This window comes from Sordaria macrospora, chromosome 5, assembly GCF_033870435.1.
Source record: "Sordaria macrospora chromosome 5, complete sequence".
Classification (NCBI taxonomy): domain Eukaryota; kingdom Fungi; phylum Ascomycota; class Sordariomycetes; order Sordariales; family Sordariaceae; genus Sordaria; species Sordaria macrospora.
The window spans coordinates 4077426-4097704 of NC_089375.1; the positions used below are offsets into that span (position 1 = coordinate 4077426).

Below are 20279 nucleotides of genomic sequence, written 5' to 3' on the forward strand. Positions count from 1 at the left end.
ATCTAGGATGTAGTATAAGGTTGTGGTACTTTGAGTGTTTGATGAGAAGATGTGTCTGCGATTTGGGTTGTTGATACTAGCTGTTTCTTGTTCAGAGCGAGAGTTTCCGGGATTTTATATCTCAGCAAATGAACCCGTGGACGGAAGATTATGGCGAAGCCTTTTGTCTGGTGTGTCAACCTTGACCCTCTCCGAGACAAACAACTCGACGGCCTGAACCAGTCCATCATGGTGGGTTTACCTCGTAAAAGCGGATGGGCGGGTTCGGCTACGCCTTGCCCTGCAAATATGACCCCGGACATTGAATATTCGGCCGCAGTATTGATCATCAAGCTGAACGGTCAATATCCCACCCGCAATATCCAAAATGCGAGACGATGTTTGTTGCGATGTCGCCCCAGCATATTAGATATTGGACCAGCCAAGTTGCTAATCCTCTCTTCTCCAGCCTGCTCCGTCTCTTACTTGTCAACGATGAAGTTCTCCATCTACTTCCACTCGCTTGTACGCAATGAGGGTCGTAGAAGTTGGTGTCGGTCATAATAAGCACAGTCCCCTAAGCATTCTCTGCATACGTGAAAGAAAAGAGGATCCGTGTTGAGGCTGCCGAGAGCTTGCTGAATTAGCAAAGAAGTTGCTGATAAACTTGGGGACATTCCACAAAATACGGCCCGCCTCGCCACAAGCAAGAGTTCACACAGGAACACGAAGCGGAACATCCGTCGTTACACCAATAAAGCGCGGCGGAACCCCTTGCAAGAAGTGCCCCTCTCGCAGTCTCCCGGAATGGGCCGCTTTGGAGTTTGCCATCCATGTTGCCCAGAAGGTTGACTCCCGGCACGGGATCAAATACCTGAAGATGTCGCTTGGCTCGCCTTAAATAGCAGTCCACTTCTAGAGTATTGTCCTCGGAGTCACTCTCATGTGTTCAGGGCGGTATCCGTGTCGTGGATCTTGGAAGAAAGCTACGTAGGGAGCTTATAATGGTCTATCCGTCTATCGTGTCGAGAGCGTGCGTTGTGGCGAGGCCAGAGCATGAGCTGTGAGAGGAACGTCAAGGTTAGTTAACATGACAGTATTTCGTAGTTAGACAAAAGGTCATCGGACCTACAAAAAAACCGGCGAACGCACCAGGGCGAAGCCTGGTACTCGTTAAATGAAGAATTGGTATCCTACTTACGAGACCCCATTGGAATACAGCGCAACCTCAGTGCCTCTTGCTAATCGAAAAGCGGAACAGAGAAAGAAGGCTGGGTGTTCTTCAGGTAGAGGCCGAAAAGAGAAGTCAACCGGGCCCGAGCCCCGAGACCGTATATCCCCACTTATTCATGTTGGCGGTAGCCATACGAGGCGGTTGATTCCTTTTCGATGTTTCATGTTTACAGCGTCTGTTTCGTTGGTGTGGTTTTGCAGCATGCCCGCTTGGTCATGTAGGGCAAACATTCCCACTCGATGCCCGGGCATGTGCGGGTAGGTCGAGTACCATCGCTAGCCTCGAACAAAGATAGTATCGTGGGGCTTTGGGCGGGAGTCAGGCGATCGGAACGGCACAGATCAGGAATGGAAGTTGTCGTGTTGTTGGGTAGAATTGCTGGAAAAGGATGCCGCCGTGATTTGAGGACAAAGAAGGTGGCAGCGGGCAGTCTGTAAGCGAGCTTGAGAGCTTGGGTTCTGGGACAAAGAGGGAGCAAAGCGATTAAATGGTTAAGTCGAATGTTAAAAGTGGAGCGCTGCGGCAGGCGGCTTTTTGCTTAGATGCGGTGTTATCTACGCCTCCGCCAGGTTGGGTGCCGCAGCGATAGCCGCGTAACAGTACCGGGCAGGACCCTCCAAGGGAAATACTTCCGAGACGATTCCAACTTCTTCCATCCTTCATTCCGACCTTTCTCCTTAACTTCATCCAAGTGTTGAGCCGCACTTCCACCCACCCTCACCTATGGGATATGTTTTCCCTGTCTATAGTTTTCCATCTTCCTTCTCTTCTCTCTCAAACCCCAAAAACCCACCGCCTCTCTTTAGCGCCCATGACACTCTCCCCAAGATTGCCTTACACATTCCACGGCATCCGACGCTTCTCCTTCTCACCGAACCAGCCAGTCCGCGTGTTACTGAAGGCTGAAGAAGCTAGGATCAATACAACCATCCCCGGATATACACAGTTCAGCCATCCTCATACACCGCCTTCCCCATAACCATAGTATCGTTCTTGCCCTTGATATCGATCTTGCACAGCGAGACGTCTACGATTCGACAAGCCCCATCCGCGACCCACTTGTACGATGGCAGGATCTTTTCCGTCGGGCTCTGGTTGTGTTATGTTCCGTCAGCTTCAAGTACATGTACACCATTGATATCAAGGAGGGATTAGGGACTACACTCATATCGTTGCACCAGATGGTGCTAGTCCAGTCCTCGTAAGTGAGATCTTCACAGCTATTTGGTCCGGGACCGAGTGTCGGTATTTCTGTCATATTATCCAGCTTGACAATGCCTTCCTTGGCTCCTGCACTCGTACAGTACCCCAGGAACCGGACAGAAGAGTCGAGCAGGATATTTGCGGCTTGTTTGGAGGTGTATCATCTCGAGTTTTCAGATCAGGATAGCTACGCATGCTAGACCAAACAGGGCTTTGAGTGAAGACATGGTTGAGATGTCGCGTGGGGGCGATTGATACCGGGGGGAATGAATCGTGCTTGCTTGCTGATGGTCAGGTTTATGTCAAAATGAAGATGACAGTTGTGAGGAGAAACAAGATTCTTATATCTGGTCTGAAGCTCTTCTCAACTTAATTCGCGAACAACCACTAATGAGCAGAGGAGATAAGCGGCAGGGAACGACCTTCCGAAACACAACATGGAATCAACACGAATTAACGGCGGCATCTCGCAACGTGATCGGCATGCTTCCTATTAAGAGATCTCTCCGATACGCAACCAACTCTTACAAAGCGGCGGATTACCACCATCAACATCTTCACAAAAGACATCGAGCATTGGTCACTAAGGTAGCAAGCATGCACTCCCCCCTACCATCCACGTTTCTCCCAAGTCTTTTATTCTTTTTTTTTTGTCTCTTCCTTTTCCCCCTCTCCCTCCTAGCCGGTATCCGACTTCCTATATTGCTCAGGTGCCGTCATGACGTCCTTCGCAGGTATCAATCCTACACTCCAACGCAGTAAGACGCGCGAACAGCAACATGCCAGCCGTTCTCATACATCGTCTCACCAGCAACCCAAGTATCGTTGATACCATTCTTGACCAAGTCTTTCTTGCACTCCTCACTTTCCACAATACGACGAGCGCCATCGGCGATCCACTTGTAAGAGGGCAGGTTCTTGTCGGTCGGCTTTCCAATCACGTCACGTCAGCTTCAGTTCCACAGATACCCATTAATACGAACGTATAGAAGAGCCATAACTTACATCGTTGCAAAAGACAATAGCAGCGCCCTGAACGAAACCAGCAGTCTGGTGGCAAGCGACATCGACACACTGGATCGGTGCGGTACTGGCAGGGATATCGGGAGTTCCTGCTTTGGTCTCCAAGTAGGCGATGGCGCCGTAGGCTCCATCGCGCGGGGCCCAGTAGCCAGCAAGAGAAGACGTGCAGGTCATACTGATGAGCGCAAAGGTAGGCATGTCATCGCGGGTTTGGAGATCCATACGACTAGCCACCATGGCGAGTGCTTCAGACTGTGTATATGGAGCCACATCAGTACACATCCTCGGACCTCGGCTTGGAACCTGTCAAGCGGCGGTGAACTTACGTGAAGCAGAGCCACGCAAGCTAGACTAAGTAGGACTTTGAAGAAAGACATGGTTCGTTGTTTGTTGTTGTTGTTGTTTTTGGCCGTGGCCGGGACTTGTTGTGAGTGTCGAGACTGTAAGGCGACGACGGAAAAAGTTTGTGGTTTTGGAAGAGGAGAAACAGAAAACAGGTCAACCTAAATAGTAAATACCTGGAAGGTGTGTGTCGGTGAATGGGCGGTTGGTGCCATTCATTTGGTGACCAACCAGGCCCGGCACGGACTGGTTCCAACAGAAATCTTGCTCACTCGCTGACTAGATGTATCTATCGCCTTCTGTATACAGGTATTCGTCTGGACTAGAATCTTCTCTTCGCTTCCATCGGCATTCGCATCTGTGAGTTGACCCGCCAGATCTCTCAGGTGAAAAGGCGAATGGCGATTCCAGCACAGAGGAGTAGAGGTAGAAATGAACATCAGGTTGAAGGACATGGGGAGGAAGCTTCAATGGTCACTCACTCCCTCACTCACCTAAGCTATCCCATTGAGTACCTAGCGTAGGTAAGGCAAATATTGGGGATAATCTTCTGTTCCCAGATACCTCACACGAACCCAAATTTCCACGACATAGATTCCCCAACACTCCTTGAAATCTCCGTCAACCGCTTAACGCTGCTATTCTGAACTCAATTTCTATTGTGGTTGATCCATTTCAATACATGTCTCGGATGCTTGTTTACCCTTGCTCCGAGCATTTCGAAGTTTTCCGCGTAGGTACGTGTGCTGAGATTTACTATACCTAGTACGTACTCATCCTGTAACACAGATGATGCAGGAAGAAAGGTGAGCCGGAGCGGGACGGAATTGCCTTCAGGACAGTATACAAACAATCACTTGAAGCTGACACCCAACGGGGCGTTTCAGTTTAAAACCCCGAGCATTCAAAATCTCGAAACATTTATCGGCAACAACGGCAAGAGCTGGATGCCGATAATGTATGTGACCAATTACCAAGACCTCCAACACCACCAACACCACGCCATCAAATCATCATACCTAATCATCAAGAGTACTGAACCGCGAATCGGAAACCAACGTCGGAACTTGTAGAGGTCTTTATGACCGCACCAGATTTATTCGTTAAATACATATAATTTGGTTTATTTTCTCCGTCCTTGCACGCAAGATGTTGATCGATTTGGCACTCTTCGGGATGCAAAGAAAACCCCCTTCTATACGTGTTTATCAGAGCCCATCAAAGAAAAGAGAGAAGAAGAAAAAAAATGGAAAAAGGAAAAAGAACGCCGACGAGGGACCGTAAATGGGATCAAAGGTGAGCTGAAGTTCCTTCCGAGACAGCAAACAAATCCAGTATGGAGCTGACACAAGGTCAGGGCATCCTGCAGTGTAATCCGCATGCCTTCAAGACATTCTCTGACATGCGGCGGAATCCTACAAAGTGATACATCACTACCACCGTCACTGCGCCATCATAGCCTCAAATGTTGGCCAACTCCCAACGTCCAAGTTCCACGTCTCTCCCAAACCATACTCTTCACCTCCCCCGCTCACTCCTGTCCAGCCTTACAATCCAGCCCCTTCAGAACCACACTCCATGCATCCCCATACACGGCCTCTCCAGCAACCATGGGCCGAGTATTCGTCACGTCCGTCGATTTACACTGCTGATTATCAAGAATCATCTGCGCCTGCTCGACAAGCGTCTTGTACGTCGGTGGGTTGTGGTAAGCCCATTTCGCCTGTTGATGACACAGCTTGTTAGCCATCTATCACTTTTCGTGTCTTTTTCAACCTTTTCCACCATCCAAGTCTACAAGGTAGGTATATGCACGCCGGTCATCCACCCCAGAACCACTGATACCAGTGATACCAGTCCCGCAGCATACAGCATACCGGCAGGCCAGGCCGGGCAGCAGCCAACCATTGACCCAGGCCACAAAGAAGCAAGGTAAAACTTTCACACAAAACCCAAGTGAGGAAAAAAAAAAAATTTAAAAATTTAAAAAATTTTTTTTTTTGAAATAAGACTCCAGACAACGAAAAGAAGCAGGAAAGGCAAGAAGAACCGGGAAAAGAAAGCGCACAACAGCAGAAAAATTACTCACATCCCTAACACACCAAAACACCCCCGTCCCCTCTTGACATCCCATCCGCCTACACCCATCCTCCATCGCCACGGTCGGCAGCGGCGGTTCGTTGTCCAGAGTCTTCAAGTGCTCGAGGATCTTCCAGGCGCCGGAGACTGATCCAAATACGGGGGCGCGGGTGGAAGGGCAGATTAGGGTTATGTTCATTTCTCGCTTGCTGGTGGTGGTTGTGTCGTGTTCATTGGTGGGGAGGGCGAGGGCGTTGGTGTGGTACTGGAGGAGGGATAGGAGGGAAAGGGAGAGGGAGAGGATGGATTTGAGAGATGGCATTTTTGTTTCTTATTGGTTGTTGGTTGGTGCTTGTTAGGTGGGGCTGTTGTTGGATCGTTTTGGCGGAAGATTTGAGTCTGGAAGGATGAGGAAGTCTGCGAGATGTGAGCCGAGGGTTGAACTTGTTCTTCTATGGATGAAATACTGCTGACTTTTGTACGGGAAGGACAATGATTTTTATATGAACAACACACCTGGTGCTACGGTCCAACAAGGCCAGAAAGGGGAGTGGTGACAACCATATCGTGTCCCGTCCAAGTCGAAAATGTCAATCCCCGAACAGCACAGCATCATGTGTCTTTGACATCTCCATGACACGCAGGGCAAGAAACACAAGCAAAACGCTTTGTGAGGCTTATACGACCCGAGTGTCTGAAGCCATTGGCCTGTCGTGTCGAAGATGTGTATATACATCTTCCGGAAGACCGGAAATGGGATTGTTTGCCTTGTACAGAACATGGCAATGAAGTGTCATGTGCCGTTATGGACTTGTAATAAAGGGAGTGAGAACGTCGGTGATACTAAGATTGCATTTGTTCTCGTACGAAGTGTGACGGCTGGCACCATCTGGGCTGTCACATGCCTGCCATCAAGGCTCCCATTCACATGGGTGCTGTTCAATCGGGTCATCCCATTCACGGGTTTGGCTGTCACTGGTTGTCGCCTGTGGTCTGGGTATTAAACCAAGCTCTGGCATTGAGCCTTCCCTTTTGGGATTCTTCCCTCTTCAGCTTCTTATTCTTAGTCCAAGTTAATCAAATCGTACACAACGTGCCCTCTGGTTACGCCGTGACAGTTATTCTTATTCTTATTCTTATTCTTATTATCATTGTCGTATTTGTTTTCGTTTTTATTCTCGTCTTTGTAAAAACAATAAAAGTCGTTTGATTCAAGTATATTACCGCTATAATGAATGGATTTTACAATATAGATGCAGTATGAGGGGGGTGGAGAAGGTTGTACGCATCGTACAGAAAAAAACTAAACGATGCTTATAAAGTTATACGGCGGCCAGCTCTGTAACAATTTCGTACGAGAACAAATTCAGTCTAACTGATTGCTTGCTCGCACATGGTGTTGTGCTGTTAGTACAACTGCAACAACTGCAACTGGAGAAGTTGAACTGGCAATGGCATTTGGGTTGTTCAATTTGAAACGTCCCATATCGTTCGGGAAAAGTCGTCTTTGGCTGCTGCGTGTTCGATGGTGGAATGATTGTCCTATGTATATTAACATCAACCATGAGTTGCTGGTACCGGTGAGTGAGTATTGGGAATCGAGAAGAAAAAGTGCAAAAAGCAGGTCCACAAAACAAGTGGGAGTGGGAGTGGAGGGTGCGACACCCGCTGCCCAGTCCGACCACAAGACTAGGTGGATTCGGAATTTTGGATCCCGATTCAACAAGCCAGATCAGAAATCGAGTTCAGGGTCTCAAGAAAGGGTCCTCAAGTGGAAAATGTCTGATGGGGGTTGGGAGGGAAGTGTCAGACACAAAGAGGGCATGGATAACAAATGGAAGTGGACGGTTGATGTCAACATCCCGCCTGAGGGTCCAGAAGAGTGCGAGAACCTTGATGGCCATTTCTCTTATTGATAAGGTCGATATGATAAGACATGCGTGACGTCAACAGCACTCATCCACGCTTCCAGTCCGCAACCAGCCGTGCAACTCATCAGAATCCTTTTGAGTGCTCGGATGAAGAACTATCCACGGTGAGGTCCAAGGAAATGGAAGAAATCCCAACAAGAGAATTCTTTTCAACAATTTGCAGGTACCATATGTGCTTGTCCTACTACCCCGACTCGTTCATGTCTTCAGCCTGAGTTGTCGGTATACCCCGGCCAAATCGATCGGTGCTTCTCTCCTTGCTTCCATTCTACCTACAGCCTCAGCCAACTGGTCCCGTTCTACTGAGTATAGACGAAAGTCCATCGCATCAACTCGTCCTTTATCACACATCCACCTTTTCCGCACTCTCACAGCTTGCAGTAGTTCTTTATACTTCGTTCTGATACTCTTATGCACCCAAGCAGCCTTCTTCGAGCGCATCGCCCTGTGAACCTTCTCAACCGCATAGGCGATCGGAACTTGCTCTCCTTGCGGAAGTGACCTAACATGCCGCAGCATCATGGCCACTCTCTCCGTGTGGGCAGCCACGATCTTGTTTCTGGCTTCTTCTCTTATTCGCCTCTCTTCTGCGAGTTTCGCATCAATCTCCTTTCTGGCTTCTTCTCTTATTCGGTTCTCTTCTTTCCTTTTGTCGGCACACTCCGCGCAGAGCGAAGTAAACGTGTAGCCGCTTGGTATTCCCTTTCGGTCCCATCCCCCCCGTTCTGCGGACGTGTATACTGTGGGGTTGACGTTGCAAATCTGGCAAATTGGATTCTGGGCTGCTGCAACTGCGCTGCACTCCGAGCAAATGCACGGGCGGCCCCAGTCGCAGTTGGCGCGGCATACCGCGCTGGCATGAAACGGTCTGCCGAATATTTTGTAGCTCGGAGAGGTTGTTGGTATGTGGGATCCGTCTTTGTGCACTCTGCCGGGAAAGGTAACCGATGATCTCTCCCTGCTGTGGGCGGGAAGACCGCATCCTGCAATCGTCGTGTAGCTATTTCTGGCGCATGTTCTAAGCAGCCTAGTTATTGAGATACCGGGAGATGTTCGCAGGAGGGCCATTGTCAACATTTCGATATGCTCTGCGGGGACGTGGAGGCTGTCGGCTGGCTGGAGAGGAGGAGTCGGAATGCTCGAGATCGGGCTAATAATCCTGCTTAATGCTTGCGCTACAGTTAGCTGGAGAAACAGGCGGTAGTGAGGATGTCTCGCTATACAGCAGAAGCGGCAATTGTGTCGAAGGGCTTCGTTGCGCATGTAAGAGAGGGTTCAAGTGTACTTACCTGCGGAGGGAGGGTAGCAAGACGTGTACACTGCAAAATGTGCGCCATCAGTGCGCAAATGGTGGATGGGTAAAATAAAATGATGCTAATCACGTCTGTGAATAGGTGCCTAAAGTCTAGTGGTGGGATGGCCGTGTTGATGATCGCAGAAGATCGTGGTTTGAGGAAGAGAGGAGAACCGGTTTGCTGGCTTGAGAAAGTTTGGGCCCTGCCCGTCACCGACCAAGTCAATGGAGATTCGCGACGTTGGATGAGCCAGCCATTTAAACGGATTGCCCCGCGGTTGCAATTTCCAAACGCCTGAACAGTTCCAATACGACGCCGCGGCATGTTAGGTCTGTGAGGCGCGGGGCGCCTTATCTTACGTTGCTTATCTTATCAGCGCTTATCGCTGGGGCAGGCCATCAAGGTTCTCAGTCCTTCATCCTTGTTGTCCTTCGTGCCTTCCTCTTGAATCCATTTGATCTCGAAGGAAGAAGAAGGAAGAAGAACCATACCGGGCACAGCCATGTTACTTTTGCTCTCCACAACTCTTTCTCTACCGAGCGGTCGTGGAACAACCCGAACACCTCACCGGCATCGGATCCAGTGCTCTCAACAATTCAAATAACAAGTAACAAATAACAATCTGAAGCAATCAAATAAAGCAAATCGAGTTGTAATGTAAACAATCGAGCCGAAGTCGCTTTGTTTGATTGATTTGTTTCAATTGTGTATTATAGCTGTTGATACGTCTGGTGCTTGGTACCGTATTTCTTCCTCCCTCCCGTAAAAAGTCTGTTCCCGTCGGTAATTCGTTTGACCGTTGAAGATTGAGAAGAAGACCGAATTTCCTGTTTTATATTCCGTGAATTTTTCCGGTCGTTCGCGCTGTGTTTTTTAATTAATACGACTAATAAAGGTGTGTAATTACTGTATGCTGCACACCGAAGAATTGGGGTATCCGAGATTGCAATCGAAGTAAAGCAAATAAATCCGGGTGCGAAACGAAGCAAATAAATCCGGGTGCAAAACGAAGCACATTCGGCCATTTGAAACAATCCAAAGCAAATATTATTTAGTTGAATTGTCAAGAACACTGATCGGATCATCACACCTTCGTAGCACTCGTGAATGCCTTCATAAATCTCCCTTACACCATTTTGGTACCTAATGTACGACGCATTTCAAGGTTTAAGAAACCCCAGATGGACTTTGACCAACAGGTTTCATTTTTGTTACAAGTCATATTACGTTTTCAATGGCATCTTGTCACCCCTGAGAAATTCGTCCATGTTCGCTTCATTTCATTTCTTCGTTAATAAGCTTGCATCGTTTGTGCGATCCAACCTCCCCTCCTTCTTCCCTTTGTTATCGTCCTTTGCCTTCCTATCATACTCTACTCCCGCCCTCCCACCTGCCCCGTTCAATGGCACTACTACGCTTCCGATTCCCCTTCCGCCTCCCGTTCCAAGACGAGGAGAACACTGGTCTTGTCCGGCCTCACAGCAGTAACCAAAGTCGTGGGCACATTCAACTCCCCTCCATCGTCATTACCGACATCGTCGCGGATTTTCTTCAAAGGTGGCACGCTAATGAACGGAGAAGGACAAGGTTGATGAGTGAGTTGGCAGACGACGTCGGGTGGGAGGTCGAAAAGACCTCCTCCTTGGGCGTGCACCATGACGAGCTGTTGACGGGGTGGGATGTTAGATGTGGTGAGCTAAGAGGGAAGAGGGGAAGAGCGTAGAGGGCGACTTACGCATTGAAGAGCCAGAGGGGCCAGAAGGCTGAGGAAGGTCGTTTTGGAGAACATATTGCTTGGATCAATCGGGAACGAGAACAGGAACTTGCACAAGGACGTGGCTGAGACTTGAGAGAGTGATGCTGTCTGGAAGTGATGATGTTCTGGATCATTCATCGACGAGACAATTTGACGAGGCTTATATATCTCCAGAGGTAGTCATGATGATGGCCTCCACGCCCAGGAACTTTGCGGCACATCCAACGAAACGGACATCACGATGGTTTTTAAATATCGAGGCGTCGTGTTGGTGAACGGGTCTTCGGCCGATATCACCATGGTTGGCGAGGCATCGTGAGCGATGAAGCGGTTTGCTCCCGTGCTACATGGGAAACTCTCGACGGCAGATATGCTGGCGTGAAAGTGTAAAAAGGACTGTTGGCAGTGGCGGTAACACCAAAGGACAATCGGCATCGGTTGAGCAGTACTACAGTCGATTCAGGAAGACATGAATGCATTTGATGAAGCAAGGTATGTACAAGAAATATCCAAAGACAACCAACAGAAAAGATCATCCAAGCCATAGGACCAACAGAAAACCAAACAGGAACAAACACTCAAGATAATCGTCAAAACGAAACAAACCCATATCCAAAAACTCCAGAAGAAATAACGCAACAACGGCCCTTGTCCACTACAAACAAACAACCACAACAACCACCACCATTCTACTCCTCGACCTTAGCGACATCCAACTCCTCCCAAGGCCTCTCAACCAACTGCTTCAGCGCCTCACAAACCTCACCCAACACCACCTCCGCCTCCTCCTTCCAGCACTCCATAGTGACAATCTCCAACACCATCTCCTCGCCCTTCTCGTCTCTAAAAGCCTGCACCTTCCACTCCCTCAGCGGCTCCTCATAGCAATACAGCGTCTCGAATTCCGCTTTGGCTCCCTGCCCCTCCTTCTCCGCGCCGTCAGAGAACTCCAGCTTCTCAACATGCGCAACATCCTGATGAACAACCGTATCAAACCACATATCCTTCTCCAGAGTCCACTCGGTACAAGTCTTGACGATCTCCTCCAAACCCATGCTGTCGTAAGCGGAAGAAGCCATGTGCTGCGTCTGCAACTCGGCCAGCAAATCGTGACCGGTGCGGATGGGCTTGGTGGGGGAGTTGAACTTGACGCGGGCGGGGACGTATTGCCAGGTGGGGCCCGTGACGGCGTTGGTGTCCTTCACGCCGGGGACGTCGACCGACCGGCCGGAGGAGACTTCGCCGAAGACGACGTCTGCGCTCTTCACATGGCGGGCGAGGGCCAAAGCCCAGGCTGCCGAAGGCAAAGTGGCGACTGTGACGTCGCGCGAGCGCGAGGAGATGTCGACTGCGCGGTGAATGGCGAAATGCTTGCGTGAAGTAATGGGTGTGTCGGGGCGGAAGCGGGTGATACCGCTTGAGCCAGCCAGGAGGTTGCGCCAGTATGGAATAGCGGCGGGGATCGAGTCGCGGATGGTGTGAGCAACAAAGTGGGAGAAGGGGTAGGAGGGGGGGATAGCAGACTCGGGAGAACCGAGGTACAGCTGGTGGAACTGGTGCAAGATGATGGGGAGGCAGATCTCGTCGTACTGGGCGTGCGAGAGGCGGAAGGCAAGAGAGCATTGTGTGCCGTTGGTGATGAAGAACCATTTCACAAAGGAGGAGCCGTAGGGCATGCGCGTTTGCGCGTCGAGCTTGCATACTTGGGCGGCGAAGTCCTTGACGTCGCTGTTGTCGGTCTCATATTCGGCGATTTCGGTGATGAGGTTGTCGATGACGACGCCGTAGCAGGTCTTGTCGGTGTCGGAACCGCGGACGAAGACGGTGCGCAGGATCTCGTTGCGCGCAACGACTTCGTGACACGCGCGGAAGAGCGCGGCCTTGTCGACCATGGCGTTGAAGTGCATCAGCTCATAGCGGAGAGAGAAACGGGGGAGCTCAACGGTGCCGCGGACGGCGATCTCCTGGAGGGGACGGGTAGGGAGAACGTCGGCGACGGTCCAGGCCTTGTCAGCCAGAGACTGCTTGACGACCTCCACGATTCTGTCCTTGTTGTTGTCCTCATCGAGAAGAGAGAAAGGCTTGTACTCGGTCTCAACCTTCGCCGAAGCGTCGTCAACCACGGCACCGGTGGTCTGCATGACATTGGCCATGTCGAACAGCGTGCGGTTGGCGAATACCTGCGCAACGCTGATCTTGAGACCCTGCTGGCGTGCCTCCGAGACCAGCTTCATGGCGGTGATGGAATCACCACCGCGGTTGAAGAAGCTGTCGCCGAGGTAGATGCTGTCCTCCTTGACCTTGAGCAGCTTGGCCCAAATCTTGCGCAGAGTCTTTTGCTTGGCCGAAGTCGCAGCAACAGCCGAGGGAGCGACGGTGGACGCAGCCTTCTTCTTAGCCACCTCGGTCTTGGGCTCGGAAGCCTTAAGGATGCAGAGGGAGGTAGACTCGCCGTCGACCTTGTACTTGGCGAGCTGTCCAGTCTTGTAAAGCTTCTTGCTGCCAGTGTACCAGCCGGGAACACCCTCGATGAGGACAGCAGGAGAAGACAGTTCCTTGCTGGTCTCAACAATGAGCTCACCCGCGGCACCAACAGGCACCAGCCTGCTAGCATCAGCAGCATCAACAAGCCAGACACCCTCAACATCATCCTCGCTGACACCAGCAACGAACGGATCAGACTCGACGGCGAGGTTCTTAACACCCGCCAACTTCTTCACCTCCTCGCGATCCTTCTCGGTCAAGCACTCCAACTCCCCGACCTTCCTCTCCCCGCTTCCATCTTCACACAATTGCGTGACAACCTTCTGCAACTGATCCAACGCCTTCTTAACAACATCCATCTCCACGGTCTTGGAATCGAACGACGCCATGACAAGGAACCCATCCGCCTCGAGCGAGCAAACCAGCATCAGCGCATAGGTATTGAACTTCAATGCCTCCTGCGCCGCCTCAGTGTCACCAGCGGGCACAAGGCCGGTGGCTGGGGTATCCTCGGTAACGCCCACCTCGCCGGCAGCGGGATGAAGAACGATACCCGTCCGCAACTCGCACGCCTGCAAGGCATCGTCGGACAAGCGACGGATGTGCTGCAGACCAGCATGTTCGTAGGGGATTTGCGTGATCATTTGCTCGGCAACACCCTGGAGGTACTCAGACACAGTCTGCTCCCTATCAACGCACACGCGCACAGGGACGGTGGTGATCATGGGTCCTTCGATCTCATCTGCCCCGACAATGGGCGCGTTACGGCCGGTCAACGTCTCGCCAAAGACAATGTCGTTGTTACCGGCTGTGTACTGGCTTGCTACCAGCGCCCAAGCAGCGCGGACGATAGTAGCTAGTGTGATAGTTGTGTTTGGGCTCGAAGGCGGCTTCCGGCCATCGAGAGAGACGTAAAGTTCCCAGAGCGAGTCGGCGCGGGTTTGGTACCCCTCGAACGGCAAGGCAGGGAATTGCAGGCCCGTGGCACCAGCGAGCTGGTCCTTCCAGTAGGCATCGCACGCGGAGCGGTCGAGCGTGTTGTTGAGGTAGTTGATGAAATGCTTGAATTCCGCTGCGGGCTTGCGGGGAGTGAGGCCCTGGTAGGCTTGGTTGACGCGGTCGACGACGAGGGGCATGGACCAGCCGTCGTACAAAGCGTGGTGCATGGTCAGGACGAAGTGGTAGGCTTCACCGTCCTGGATGAGGCCGTAGCGCACAAGGGGCTTGCCGAGGTCCATTTCTTCGTTGCGGTCGGTCTCGAGGTACTCGGCGAGGGTGGGAGCGGAGTTCCAGTGGAGGGGCTCTTTGACGACGACTTGCATCAGGCCGCGAGGGGAGTGGATGATGCGCGTGCGGAGAATGGCGCAGTCGGCGTTGATAGCTTCGAAGGCGGCCTTGAGCTTGTTGGCGGCGGCGCGGCCTTCCATCTTGAGAACACGCTGGGCGACGTAGGCTTCTTTGACCTTGGCGGACAAGGCCATGAGGGCTTCTTGGAGGGGGGTGCAGGGATAGACGTCCTCTACGAGCTCCTGGTCGATATCGCAGTGCTTGCTGGCTTCAGCCTTGACGTCTTCGACGGCCCAGTCGGCTTCAAGCAGGGAGAAGGGTGCAACTTCGTTGCTGTCCTTACCATCAGCATCTTGGGCTTCGACCTTGGTGGCGACAACAGCCATGTCCCTGAGGACGGGGTAGCGGAAGACATCAGCGACAGTTAACTTGACCCCCTCAGCCCTGGCAGCAGCAATGAGCCTCATGGCCCTGAGAGAGTCACCGCCAACAGCAAAGAAGCTATCGCCAGCCGCAATCTCCTGCTCAGTACCAAGCAGCTGCTTCCATACCTTGTGAAGAGCAATCTCCATCTCGGTGGTAGGAGCACCGCCCTCGCCACCCTGTCTGGCCTTCTTCGCGCTTCCGGAGACTTGGTCCCTAGTCATAGCAGCACCCATAGCTCTCAGCGTCTTGCGATCGATCTTGCCCGACACCAGAGATGGCATCTCGCGCAGGGGGATGTAGGCATTAGGAACCATGTACCTAGGCAGATCAACACCGAGAGCCTCCTCAATACCATCCAACGCAGCTTGCAGCTCAGGCGAGAAGCTAACCTCACCCTGAACAACACTCTGCAAGGCATCCTTGGCCGAGATACCAGTCGAGCTAGTCTCGGCCAGGAACGCCACCAGCGTAGGATCACCACCGTTAGGCTTGATAACCTCAGCAGCAATCTTCACACCAGCCGGCAACTTGGCGCGCAAATGGTGTTCGATCTCAACCAACTCGACTCTCTGACCTCTCAGCTTGACCTGGGCATCCTTGCGTCCAACAAAGACGAAGGCACCCGAGCCATCGGCGTCGTACCGGACCAAATCACCAGTCTTGTACAACCTGCCGTGTCTGCCGGGGTGGGCATCGCCATGGCCAGCAACGAGCCACTTGGGGTCTTCGATGAATACCTCCTTGGTCTTTTCCTCTTCACCGAGATAGCCAAGTCCAACGACGGGTCCCTCCATGAGTAGTTCACCCACTCCGCCAACGGGCACGAGACGGTCGTGATCATTGGGATCAACAACCCATCCGCATCCGCCGACGCCGGTACCGATGTTTCCCGTAGTGAACCCCTTCTTCTTGGCCGCTTCGTCTTTAGCAAAGACGTTGTTGACTGTGCAACCAACCGTGCACTCACTGGGTCCATACGCCACGATAACTGACGTCTTGCCGCGGGACCAAGCAGCTGCGTCAGCAGCTGACACCGCCTCTCCTCCAAGGCCAAGGACATCAAGACCCTTGATAACCTCGGGATCCAAGACTCTAGCAACGGAAGGCGTCATATGCGCCATGTTCGCACCGCTCTTAACGATGGCGCCGCCGAGGTCGTTCATCCTATCTGCGTCCGAGGGAATGCAAATCGTTCCGCCGACCGCGAGGGTGCAGAGCATGCAATCGATCGAAACATCGAAAGCGTAAGAAGCAAATTCGAAGCAGCGAGACGAAGACTTGTAACCGACTGCTTCTGCGCGAGGCAACGCGCCGGAGGTGTAGTTGGCGTGAGAAATCACGACGCCTTTGGGCTTGCCGGTGGAGCCGGAGGTGAATTGGATGTACAAGGGGGTTGTTTCTGTGGGAATGATGGGGAGGGTGACTTCTGAGAGGGTAGAATCAGAGGAGAAGGCGGTGAAAAGAGCGTCGGAGACGGTTATCACCTGCCCCTTGCCAGTAGAAGGGAGGCATACGGCCGCGAGTTCAGCCTGCGAAGCAGAAGCGACGATGATATCACCCCCCGTTTGCTCCACCATCACGCGCAACCGACCTTCAGGCTGGGAAGTGGGATCCGTGAGAGCAAATGCCGAACCGGCCTTCATGACGGCCAAGAGCGCGACAATGGTCCAGCGGGATTTCTCAAACATCAAAGGGACCACGCCGCCGAGCTTGACGCCGCGGGCGACCAAGTGGCGCGCGAGCAAATCGGACATGGACTCGACTTCAGCGTAAGTGAACTCGCCGTCCCAGGAGGAGACTGCAGGCTTGGAAGGGTTGGCGGCCGCTTGCTCGGAGATGATGTCCTGCATGGTGCGGTCGATCAAGGGGGGCACGACGGCGTTGTAGGACCAGATGGTGTTGAGGTCGCAGGGGAGGGGCTCGAGGAGGGAGGAGATGGTGGTTGTCTCGGCCTTGGGGGAGAGGATGAGGGTCAAAAGCTCGGTGAAAGCGTTCAAACGGATGCTGACTTGGGAGGTGGTGAGAGCGTCGGAGACGTTCTTGAACCAGTAGGCTTGGAGTTGGAGGGTCAGCTGCCCTTGCTGGCCTTGGGAGTCCTCTGAGGGGAGGAGCTCGAGTTGGAATTTCCAGTTCTGTTTCAATCATGTCAGTCACTGTCACTGTGGCTTAAAGATATTGTGCATGAGGAAACATACCGGCCGCTGAGCAGTCTCATACCCCTCTTCCTTGATCCTCTCCAATAAATCCGCGTCCGAGTCCGAATCAGGCGCCTCCTTCCCATCGTTAAAGAACAGCGTCGTCTCCTTCTTCTTCTCCTCTGTCACAGCCACCTCTTGCCCGGTGACCTTGCTGCTAATAGCCTCAAGCACACACTTCACACTAGCCATCTGATCCAAGCCCTCAGAGCCAAGTACCAACTTAACAGAAAACTGTGACGACGTTTCCGTTCCGTCATCGTCGGTAGCGCTTCTCCGTCCCCAATTGAAGGCTTCCACCTTATCATCTTCGCCACCTTCTCTCTGGAGAAGCAACAACCATGCTAGGAGGGCGGCAGCGTCTAGCGAGGAAACTTCGCTGTCGTTTTGCTGTAACTGTGACTGTGAGGATGGTAGTGATAGTGTTCGGGATAGGGTCTCGAGACCGAGTGTGTCGAATTTGTGGTTGGTGCTGTTTTGGCCGATGAGGCCGAGCGCGGAGAGAGCTCCTTGTACGAATTGTTGCATGGTGGTGGTGATGTTGTGTTACTGGCTTTTTGTGTTGGGAGTACGGGGTTATGGTACTCGGTGGGTAGAGGTATGCTGAGAGAGGCGTGTTATTGCCGCTCTTGCGTGCGTGCCGTTGCCGTTGCCGTTGAAATAGGTCGACAGACGGCTTGGATAATGGATGAATGAGTGAACGGGTGGGATTACACAATATGAGGTAGACAGATACGCGGGCGGGCGAGATGAGGACGGGACAGGATGGAGTAAGTATCCGTCTTCGTAGCAAGATGGGAAAGGGTAGTGGTCGACGGGATGATGTTTGTGTACGTGGTGTGTGTGAGTCTATTCCCGCCTGCCTTGTGTCGTGTTGTGTCCTGTCGTGTGGTGTCGGTATGCACAACTGTCTCTATTCTCACTCAAGAACAGAAGACGATGAAGATGATGATGAAGTTTGGTGTTTATGGTGAGGCTCTTTTCACTGGAAAAGTTCCCCGCTTGAATCAGATCAGGAACATGGGCCGATGACAAGCTACGCGCGCGCGTGGTGGCTATCGCACCGCACCGCACCGTAGCAGACCCAGACCGAGAGCGGGAACGAAGGTCAGTCAGTCAAGGTCGGGGTCGGAAAGCATCCCTCCATCCATCTGGCTAGAATCACCCCACTCCGGATTCAGCACAGCACCGCGCATCGGAAGTGTGGAAGTGGTGGTGGTTTGTTCATGGATGTCGCCCGTCCATCACGACAAGGTTCCCTCCTCCAACTCCTCAACCGCGTGTGCTGAAGTGCTGGCCGGCCGCGTACGTAGGATGGATGGTGTGTAATTCAACGGCCGGAGGTATGGTATAGGGTGTGGACATATTGCTTGCTTGGGGCCATGGTGCGTTCGCCAAGGGTAAAAGATCCGAGAAATGGATCATCACTTTCTCACACGCACGCACGCGGGAGTTTCATATCTTTGATCATCACCATCTGATAAGATTTGGTCCGGGACTGTGACTTGTGAGACGTATGGACGTTGGAGGGGAACGTGGGAACGTGGGACTCCCTCCCTTCCCTTCGGAGGAACCATCCTCGGTTAGGGGGAATCCGAGAAAGATGCAGATTTCGGGTGTGACACATTCTACCTTTTTTTACCCTCTCCGTTCTTCAGAATGAACGGGTTCGCCTCTTACGCTAGAGAGCCTGTCATACCACACTTGTGACATCATGAAACGAAGACTTCCTCATGGTTTCGAATTTGGTGTTTGGCTTCGAATGTTCAGTTGTTCCGATCTTCAAATCTTCAAATCTTCAAATGCCGTCAACTCATCAACTCGGCCGAGCACCTCTTGCTCAGTCCTCTCGGATCCGACCACGCAATTGGCCAATTGGACATGGGGTACGGTCTGGCGTTTGAAGAAGTCATCAGGGCAGTTCCAAGCAGTTCACCAACCACGTTGAAAATCGCAAAAAATAATGCTGGAAAAGTGAGAAATTTTTGGTTCTCACTCCCCTGTCCCTTCCGGCTCTCCTCCACTGCAGTGGGGTCCGTGTGCGTTGCGTTGCGTTGCCATGGTGGGGTAAACAATGGAACCCTAGAATAAAACGGGGGCTCGTGAAAAACAACAAAAACAAAAACAAAAACAAAAACGGTGACAAGGGGGCGTGAGACTGCCATTGCAATGGTGTGCTGAACGACGGACGGATCATCGGATCTGATAACTTTAATGGGGCGACTGAGTGGAAGTCGAACCAATGGAACTGGTTTTTTGTGGTTTTTTTGTTTTTTTTTCAGGTTCAGAGGCCGGTCGGTGCCCAGTTTTTTGACTACTTTTCCTTCGTACCGTCCGTGTTTCGTCTTGCCGTCGGCCTAGGATTCTTTTGGGGCGGCCGGCAACCTCCACCATGGACGGTACCACGAGATGAAACGCCATCAACCTTTGCGATGCTGTTGTTTCTGCTTTCCGGTGTGCATGGGAATGTTTTGTGTGGCGTGCACATGTGTTGTGGTTGTCGAGTGTCGTTCCAGTGCCCGTGCAGCATCTCATCTCATCTCATCGATGCCTTCCCGCCGGCTTCGGTAGTTGGTACCATCATCACCAAAAAGCGGAGGAGGAGGACCGTTCCAGCGTCACATCCGGATGTTTGCAACAACGCCATTGATGATTGAAGAGCGGGTTGCGGGAAAATGCACACTTCCACTTCCAGGCCATCCACCGACCACCATTGAATTCATTTTTTTTTGCGCTATTGCCTCCGTTGTTGTTTCTTTCATGATACCTAGCCTGCCTAGGTAGGTAGAGTGTAAAGGTCGGTTGAGTGTTGACGTTTGGATACCACATTGACACTCCAGTTTCACTCCATCACCCCATCACTCCATCTCTCCATCTCTCCATCTTTTCACCTTCCATGTCTCGCTTATTGTCGACCTTGACGGCTGTTAATAATGGTGAACGGCGACCATTCCTTCCAGTTGTTGCGCTTGCGAGTGTCCATGGTGCCCTCCATGTCCTCCACAATTGAGACGTAACACTGTTTGGTGAAGACTGGCAGCCACT

The 20279-nt window shown here is 52.0% G+C and overlaps 5 protein-coding genes across 5 annotated transcripts; all 5 read right to left on the bottom strand.

The window, feature by feature from the left end:
- Nucleotides 1-2868: 2868 nt before the first annotated feature.
- SMAC4_09345 (uncharacterized protein) lies at nucleotides 2869-3816 on the bottom strand (the record flags this gene model as incomplete). Its single annotated transcript, XM_003343849.2, has 3 exons — nucleotides 2869-3345; nucleotides 3422-3691; nucleotides 3766-3816. The coding sequence occupies 3 exons, from the start codon at nucleotides 3814-3816 to the stop codon at nucleotides 3160-3162; spliced, it is 507 nt and encodes a 168-aa protein (XP_003343897.2). The 3' UTR covers nucleotides 2869-3159.
- A 1162-nt stretch (nucleotides 3817-4978) lies between these two features.
- SMAC4_09346 (uncharacterized protein) lies at nucleotides 4979-6506 on the bottom strand. The gene is made up of 2 exons (XM_003343850.2): nucleotides 5871-6506; nucleotides 4979-5504 (listed from the first exon to the last, which is right to left on the bottom strand). The coding sequence occupies exons 1-2, from the start codon at nucleotides 6180-6182 to the stop codon at nucleotides 5313-5315; spliced, it is 504 nt and encodes a 167-aa protein (XP_003343898.1). The 5' UTR covers nucleotides 6183-6506; the 3' UTR covers nucleotides 4979-5312.
- A 1253-nt stretch (nucleotides 6507-7759) lies between these two features.
- SMAC4_12823 (uncharacterized protein) lies at nucleotides 7760-9354 on the bottom strand. The gene has a single exon (XM_024656008.2). The coding sequence runs from the start codon at nucleotides 9052-9054 to the stop codon at nucleotides 7990-7992; it is 1065 nt and encodes a 354-aa protein (XP_024510960.2). The 5' UTR covers nucleotides 9055-9354; the 3' UTR covers nucleotides 7760-7989.
- Nucleotides 9355-10397: 1043 nt separating this feature from the next.
- On the bottom strand, nucleotides 10398-11073 carry SMAC4_09347 (uncharacterized protein). Its single transcript, XM_003343851.2, has 2 exons — nucleotides 10822-11073; nucleotides 10398-10749 (listed from the first exon to the last, which is right to left on the bottom strand). Exons 1-2 carry the CDS (start codon nucleotides 10978-10980, stop codon nucleotides 10498-10500), a joined length of 411 nt encoding a protein of 136 aa, XP_003343899.2. The 5' UTR covers nucleotides 10981-11073; the 3' UTR covers nucleotides 10398-10497.
- Nucleotides 11074-11306: 233 nt separating this feature from the next.
- SMAC4_09348 (uncharacterized protein) lies at nucleotides 11307-18219 on the bottom strand. The gene is made up of 2 exons (XM_066090934.1): nucleotides 17235-18219; nucleotides 11307-17171 (listed from the first exon to the last, which is right to left on the bottom strand). The coding sequence occupies exons 1-2, from the start codon at nucleotides 17760-17762 to the stop codon at nucleotides 11532-11534; spliced, it is 6168 nt and encodes a 2055-aa protein (XP_065947313.1). The 5' UTR covers nucleotides 17763-18219; the 3' UTR covers nucleotides 11307-11531.
- Between the last annotated feature and the right edge of the window lie 2060 nt (nucleotides 18220-20279).

Excerpts from the sequence above, each read along its gene's own strand:
- SMAC4_09348 (XM_066090934.1), bottom strand. The coding sequence starts at position 17,762 with ATGCAACAATTCGTACAAGGAGCTCTCTCCGCGCTCGGCCTCATCGGC. Across the intron at positions 17,172-17,234 it reads ATGAGACTGCTCAGCGGCCG|AACTGGAAATTCCAACTCGA; the intron begins GTATGTTTCCTC and ends TGATTGAAACAG.
- SMAC4_09346 (XM_003343850.2), bottom strand. The coding sequence starts at position 6,182 with ATGCCATCTCTCAAATCCATCCTCTCCCTCTCCCTTTCCCTCCTATCC. Across the intron at positions 5,505-5,870 it reads TGTTTTGGTGTGTTAGGGAT|GCGAAATGGGCTTACCACAA; the intron begins GTGAGTAATTTT and ends TGTCATCAACAG.
- SMAC4_12823 (XM_024656008.2), bottom strand. The coding sequence starts at position 9,054 with ATGCGCAACGAAGCCCTTCGACACAATTGCCGCTTCTGCTGTATAGCG.
- SMAC4_09347 (XM_003343851.2), bottom strand. The coding sequence starts at position 10,980 with ATGAATGATCCAGAACATCATCACTTCCAGACAGCATCACTCTCTCAA. Across the intron at positions 10,750-10,821 it reads CCCCTCTGGCTCTTCAATGC|CTCGTCATGGTGCACGCCCA; the intron begins GTAAGTCGCCCT and ends CCCCGTCAACAG.